This window comes from Montipora foliosa, chromosome 14 (genome assembly GCF_036669935.1).
Source record: "Montipora foliosa isolate CH-2021 chromosome 14, ASM3666993v2, whole genome shotgun sequence".
NCBI lineage: Eukaryota > Metazoa > Cnidaria > Anthozoa > Scleractinia > Acroporidae > Montipora > Montipora foliosa.
In genome coordinates this window covers 18,891,377-18,898,876 of record NC_090882.1, presented here as the reverse complement: position 1 = coordinate 18,898,876, position 7,500 = coordinate 18,891,377, and the positions used below count along the sequence as shown (strand labels likewise).

The window sequence follows — 7,500 nt, the reverse complement described above, 5'->3', positions numbered from 1 at the left end:
GTCTCGCAGTGATGAGCGCAAATTTCTATTGCGTCGAGAAGCCTGAAAAATTTTTTTTTCAGGACTTCAACGGGATTTGAACCCGCGACCTCACGATACCGGTGCGATGATGTATTTCATATATATCTTTCAGTCTATATAGACCTTATTCCAAAATGGCCGTCATTTAAATATTCTTTTGTTTTTACTCAAATTAGCCCTTGATGCCTCGTTTTTGAGCTGAAAATTCAAAAGAATATCTTGCCTTGAACGAGGCATTAAGGTCTAATTTCAATAAAAACAAAAGAATATCTAAATGGCGGCCATTTTGGAATAAGGTGTATTATGTGGTAAAGACTTGTTTCCATATCTCATAGTGCCTTTGGACGTGAGGGGCCTGGGGTTGCGGTAGGGAGTGAAGGGTACAATAGGGAGCTTAAGCAACGACAACGGCGACGGCAACGAGAACGTCATCTCAAAATATAAATTAGCGTTACAATGTATTTTAATCGCTTCGTGACTATTTCAACGTTTTTAATATGACAAGGGTGTGGTAATTCCTCAAAGATGACACCAATCGAAACGGCTGACGTTCTTCATAAAACCAAAAACCTGGCTATTTCACGTTGTTGTTTTGCTGACGACGGCAACGAAATGGACAAAAGTGAAAAACGCACGTGCAGGGCGTGCAAAGCTATTGTTTTTACCCACTTAATATGCAAATTTGTGACGTTGTCGTTGCTTAAGCTCCCTAATAGCTGAAACAACCCAAACCTTTACAAAAATGCTAACCTTAGGCCTAAACAATGTGCTTTAGATAATGTTTAGGCCTAAGGTTAGCGTTCTTGCATGGGTTTGGGTTGTTTCAGTTTTGTTGTTCCAGGCCCCTCACGTCCAAGGGCACTTTGAGATATGGAACCAAGTCTTTACCATATTATGCAATGACGTTTCCAGGCTGCTACTGGGTCATCGATGTCATAATCACCATTATCATCACCAATACTGTCGTGGTCACCATCTCCACAGTCACAGGCATTATGTAATGTTTAAAAAAAACGAGCAGCAGTGTTTAAATGAGGTTAAACGAAGTTTAACCAAGTAAACAACTAGGAGCGACTGCAGCCAGTTGGTCAGTGGTTTTAGTATACTTGCGCATGCGTGGAATACCTCGTGCTTTGGGCTGTATCGCTTATTTATCAGTGTGGCGGGAAGTAGGAGCATTGTGTGTGGAGCGTTTAGCGGTTTTGTTTCCTATCTACAGTTGTCATTCCGTAGATGTGTTCAAAACTGCTTTCCTGTTAGTCAGGATTCCTTTTGGGTCCAGTTACGGGTTTGTTCTGGGGGAAACGCAACTTCGGGCGAACTTGCGATCGAGTTTGGATAGCCGCCATGTTGGAGTCTTGTAGCTTTATTTTTGGCAACGTCAGTTCACGCAGCTTCAGTAAGCGTTTTCTACCATCGAGATCTTATTCAGGGTCCCGCTTCTTATCGCATAAAGCCATTCACGACCACGTGGAATTTGCTTGGGATCACAGCGTGACCTTTGGCCATCTCCGATCCCCGTACAAGAATCACCTGGCGGGAAGCTTGTCTTCGACCGACCTTGGACAGCGTATCCTTTGCACAGTTTCATATGGGACAGGGCATTTCATGCATTTGGACTTATGAGCTACACCTAGCTCAGTTGTTAGGTGGCGTAGCGTCAATTTTAGCGTCTCGCTCGTATTCTGTCAGGCTTTTAGCGTTATGGTCGCGTCATAGGCTCTCTCTCTTGGTTGTAGTTTGTTTCTAGTTTTTCTTTGGGCCTCGTACTCGACTATAAGCATATTATTGATACTACTATTACTATTATCAAGATGCTTGGGCCGTTGTATATTAAGTGACGTGCATTGGAGTTTGCTTTATTTTATGTATCGGCGTGGCGTTAGCGTGTATTTTCTCCTTTCATTTGCTAGCATGTTGCGTGGACTTGTTTTGTACAATTTTACGTACTTACGTAGTTTAATATAATTACTTAGTTTACGAGGAGCAAGCGTTATACTTTTTTGCATTGTTGTTTAGCGTTGCGTTCCACCTTATAGTTGCATTGCGTTGTTTTTTAGCGTTGCATTGCGGGGCGTTATATATGTTTTTTGTATTACGTGGCGTTATATTCCTTTTTTTTTTTGTATTGCGTGGCGTTGTATTCTCAGCGTTGTTTAGCGTTGCGTTGCGTCTTAGCGTTGCATTGCGGTGTACTCCCAGCGTTGTTTTTTAGCGTTGTATTGCGTGGCGTTATATTCCTTTTTTTTTGTATTGCGTGGCGTTATATTCCTTTTTTTTTTGTATTGCGTGGCGTTATATTCTATTTTTTTTTTGTATTGCGTGGCGTTGTATTCTTACGTTGTTTAGGGTTGCGTTGCATCTTAGCGCTGCGTTGCATTGCATTGTATTTTCAGCGTTGTTTAGCGTTGCATTGCGTGGCGTTGTATTCTCAGCGTTGTTAGCGTTGCGCTGTATTCTTGGCGATGTTGTCTAGTGTGTGTTGTTTTCCCAGTCCACTTCCGCCCCATTACACCCCTCTCCATTCCGCAGTCTGCTGTTGTCCACATGTGCATGGATCCCTTGGGTTGGTTGTAGTTTCTGGGTTGTTCTAGCAGTTTGCGGTTAGCACATTGCAGTGGTCTAGGCTGTTAGCGTGGTCATGAGCAGCTCTTTGGTTGTTGGGTGCCGTCGGATTGGGCGAGTCGGGGCTCTTGCTTAGGGGCCATGAGCCCCTCTCTCCGAGCCATCTAGGCTCGGAGGTCCTCCGGCTGGGCGTGGGGGCTCATGGCTGGGTTGTCAGGTTTTGCCAGCCATCGGTGCAGTCTCCACCTTGGAGCTGGCTGCCAATAGTGGAAGCTCCAGGATGTTTCGGGCACCCAACCTCCAAAGAGCGACGATGTTGTTTAATGAGGTTAAACGAAGTTTAACCAAGTAAACAACTAGGAGCGACTGCAGCCAGTTTGTCAGTGGTTTTAGTATACTTGCGCATGCGTGGAATACCTCGTGCTTTGGGCTGTATCGCTTATTTATCAGTGTGGCGGGAAGTAGGAGCATTGTGTGTGGAGCGTTTAGCGGTTTTGTTCCCCCCCCCCCCCCTCCCCACCCTCAGCTTTCCACTGTCTATCAGTGTGACGGGTGCCTGTCCTTTTCGGGGGCGTGGGGGCTCATGGCTGGGTTGTCAGGTTTTGCCAGTCATCGGTGCAGTCTCCACCTTGGAGCTGGCTGCCAATAGTGGAAGCTCCAGGATGTTTCGGGCACCCAACCTCCAAAGAGCGACGATGTTGTTTAACGGGTTTAAAAATACGAGGCGTAGCCGATTGTTTTTAGACCAAAAACTGCAACACGTGCTGCGAGTCTCTTTGAACGGCTTCAAAAACATTTCACAAAAAGAGTACCCCTCGGGAGTCCTTCAAAAAGTGAAGGGAAGATATTAGCATACAAGAAAACTAAAGGAGTGTTTTATCGGGTTTAAAGCTCATGTACGTGACGCTTTATGGGAGGCAATGTGGCCCAGTGGTTAGGGCGCTTGCCTTGAGATCGGGAGATCCTGGGTTCAAGACCCGCTCTGACCACTCAGATCCTAGAAGTCCCTGGTTCAACTTCCCAGATGCACTTGTAAATAGCCAACTGGTTTGCCTCCAGCCAGTTGGGATTCTTAACAGTTGTTGTTGTTGTTCTGTTCCGTCATTTCGTTGTGTTTCATTGGCCCTGAAAAGCCTCTATGGGGGAGCGGTCAATTAAGTATGTATTGTATTATTTATCGATGTTTTGAAGGGCTGTTAGGCTCATGAATCATAAACGAGTTTTTGAATGTTGTCATCATCAGCAACAGTACTACTAGAATCATCATTGTCATCACCACCACTTTGCTCCAGTTTCTAGAGAACCACACAAAGCTGAAATCGTGAACAGTAAACCACGCAATCAAACTGTCACACACAAGATCGTAACACCAAAAAAAAACATGCATTTTCCATCAGTCTTTGCAAAAAGAATGTGGCTTTCTTGAAGTCCTCAAAGTATGAGACGACAGACAAGTGCAGGGAAACAAAGCTGCCATTTCTACAAAGCCGTTCACCCATTTGGAGGTGCAAAGGCAGCAGGGAGAAGGGGCTGTTCAGCACCCTTGCGTGCGCGACCAAAGCACATAGCCCGATTATCTGTATTAAAGTACACTTTAGAGGACAACATGGCTTATTAAAACAAGGACAAAACAGTAATAGTTGGTAATCAAGAAATAAACCTATTTTACAGTACATATCAATCAGTGACAAGAAAGACGATACCTCCTGTGAGCTTGTCAAGGTATCGATCTGTTTGGCATCCCTTAAGAACACATGCAAGTCATACGCCTGATCCAGTTCCGTTTTGTGGTCTTCCCAAGTGGCGTACAAGCCTTCACGTTCTGTTAAAAGAAGCTCTAATTTCTCTGCAATCTGCAAACGTAATAAAACGGATTTAAGGAGAAGAAAGTTTTTTTTGCCTCAACGGAGTGCAAGAAGACAAGGATAACTAACCTCATCGGATGCAAAATGACCGTTATCGATCATCTTTTCGCCAGCTTCCATGACCTTATTAAAGCCTTCCTCTCTGGCGTCCATCTCTGATCGATATTCATCAATCCGTCTCAGGAGTGTTTCGGCATCTGTGACGTCATGTACAGGTTCCCCGGACGAGATTGTGCGACTCATATCAATACACCATGAAACCAAGTCCCGGATCTAATGACAAATAAAAACAGGACACTAGTTACTGGCAAATGACTTTTTAGTTTAGCAGAAGTTATAATACATTCGCAGTTCCTGTTCAAAGCGAAATCACGGCGACCAACACATATTCTAATTGAAAACCCTACCCAAACGATAAAAGTGGTTCGAGGATATAAAGAAAGTTTCAATCACAAACAAACGCGGGGCTATAATCCACACGAAAAGCGACCTTCTTTAAGACATATCTCCGATATCAAGCTATTACCTCGTTATTGAGTTTGTGAAAGTCACTGGAATCCTTCAACTTGCACTTCTTTCTGGAAGTTTTTCGATTAAGCTCTTCCCACAGACTCAACACAAACTCTTCATGCTTCTTGATTGACTCGGCTGTGTGACCTGGAACCCATAGTCGTCATCAATACCAAAGTAAGGCTTTGCAAAAACAGGAAGAGAGCAGAGGGCTTTGGAGTTTAAATTAAGGCTGATTTTATCAAGTGATACAGCATTAGCAGAAGCAACGTACTCAAACGGCTCAACTTGTTGTTAATTTTGCTTCGAGTATTACCGGGTCACTATCGAAATATGTCTTCACAGCATTCTACTCTTCGTTTCCCGCTTATCTGACCATGTATCTGTATATCAACTGGTCAAAATGGTTTGACCTTTAAAGTGAAACTAAAAATCTACACTCGGGTAATCTTTTGCTTTTCAATTTCCCTCAAACCACGATTTTCAATGTGACCTGTGCAACGTAAACATACAATGATTAAAATGCCAGTGTCGATAATTATAAAGTGAGTGCGGTCGCGTGGTCGCAAGGTTTTTTTTTCGAATTTCAAAAGTAATTTGATTAAAAACATAATTTTTCTGCAAACCTTACACTTCCTTTCTATTTGCTTTGGTCCTGAGAAGGAGGAAAACTGCTTTTCAATAGTCCTTATTGGAGTTGAACCTGCAGGCACATTTTCTTTTGTTTAAAACTACATGCAAAAGAGGCATTAGGGGTCAATTCAATACAAAATGACCCCTTAGCCTCGTTCATGTGGCAAAACCGCTGATAACTCCGATAAGGGCTTTTTTAAGGGCAAAGTTCTCCCATTTCAAGGAAAACAAGCCTGAAGCGAGTTAATGTTAGTTTAAAACTAAAACGTTTCCTTTGTGACATCAACAAAGAAGAAGTTCTCGCGCAAAAAATTGACCAATCCTGATGAGAAACGACCTGCGCGCGCTGGAGTTTGAATTTGCGCCCTCGTTCTTCAAAGCCAAAGCAGGGCATCCTTAGGCCATTTTTTCTCTGATTCAACAAATGAAGATACTTCCTTATAGTGTTTTGTAATTGTAATGGTTTGACGATATATATTGACCCATAATTTTTCCATGCGTTTGCACTGCCCTATCTAGAGTGGCTTCGTAGCTCGTTGCTTAAAAACCGATACAGTATTAGGAAAAACGGGCAGATCTTCAGAGCCTTCTGGGCGAATATAATGGCTCTATACCTCTGGCATCGGACCGGGCAAGAACCGGAGATCCCAAGTTCAAGTGATTTTTTTTCAGCTTGCAAAAAAAACAACCATATTATCCTCAAAATGTTTATTTTTCCAGTAGTTAAGTCAGTTACAGTTTTAAGACGGGATGTGTTTATTCTCACCTTGATAGGCGGTCTGTAATTTTCCCGACTCAACGCTTAGTGTTTCAACCTGCTGTTTCACCACCATCAAATCCCTCTCGTGTCCTTCATGTTTCCTCTGAAGGCCCTGGACACTAGCTATGTCTCGTCCCAGGTCCTCCATGGACAACGACGCATCCTTTTCCTGTATGCGACTGATGAGTTCGTTCAAGTCTCGATTAAACCGGTGAATTTCCGCAGCGCTTGCGAGTCTCTTGGTACGGATTCTGATTTGATCCTGTAATTGAGCCCACATAGATCTGGGTGGGGAAAAAACACAAACAAAAGGAAAAATAATACAAAATGAAGAGATGAAGTTCTTCAACTTCAATACTTCTCAATACGTGTGGAAACCTAGTCTTCTTTTTTGAAGGAATATATGCCAGGGATAACTTTGGCGGTCTGGCGAATTTTAGGCGCTTCCTTCCAGAGGGGTTGACATTTGAATTATGGCCGCGCGAAAACCTGCAACGATGTCAAACGAGAAAGCGAGGGGGAGGGGTAAGAGTGAGAAACTCTCACTCCTACTCCTCGGCCCCTCCCCTCCCCCCCCTGTCTAAAATTCTCCAAAGTGCAGGCTAGCTGGAAGCTGGTGATCATGAATTGCGCGTTTGTGCATCATTTCCCGTAATGAGCTGAAAACGACTCAGTACCTCATAGGTTCATTTCAGTTAGTTATGGTAACACACCTCAGTATATCCTGTTGCTCTTTGATGACAACAGTGTCCGTGTGTCCCTCAGCAACCAGACGCTTGGCGAAGTTATCCACTTCACTGAACTGTTCAGCTTTAGCCAGAGCACTTCGTTTAAAATCTTCAAATTTACCCTGAATTGTCTGTTAACAAGGTATATTAATTTCAGTGAGCCGCAAATCACAAGTGAGTAACCTAAATTCTCAAATCTGATTGGCTAATAGCATGCTCGTAAACAACTTTCCGAGATGACAAATATGTAAGGAAAATATAAACTCTGAAGAAAATGGATTCAGTAGAGAGTGTAGACAGTGAAAGTAAATCAGTTTTACTATCCAGAGGAAGAAATCTCCAACGAAACGACGGCTTTCAACAAAAAGAAGAGATAAATAAATTATTTCCCGGTCTTGGTCGGTCCGTATGGAAAAAA

General features: G+C 43.3%; 1 protein-coding gene across 2 annotated transcripts in view; it reads right to left on the bottom strand.

Moving 5' to 3' along the window:
* The window catches only part of LOC137985391 (spectrin beta chain-like), a 70,382-nt gene that overhangs the window by 21,069 nt on the left and 41,813 nt on the right, over window positions 1-7,500 (bottom strand). For both annotated transcript variants that reach the window (XM_068833002.1, XM_068833003.1), the window contains 5 exons: window positions 7,068-7,213; window positions 6,361-6,638; window positions 4,978-5,108; window positions 4,521-4,724; window positions 4,290-4,439 (listed from right to left, as the gene is read on the bottom strand). In XM_068833002.1, the coding sequence (XP_068689103.1) occupies window positions 4,290-4,439; window positions 4,521-4,724; window positions 4,978-5,108; window positions 6,361-6,638; window positions 7,068-7,213 (909 nt within the window). The remainder of the gene's footprint in view (window positions 1-4,289; window positions 4,440-4,520; window positions 4,725-4,977; window positions 5,109-6,360; window positions 6,639-7,067; window positions 7,214-7,500) is intronic.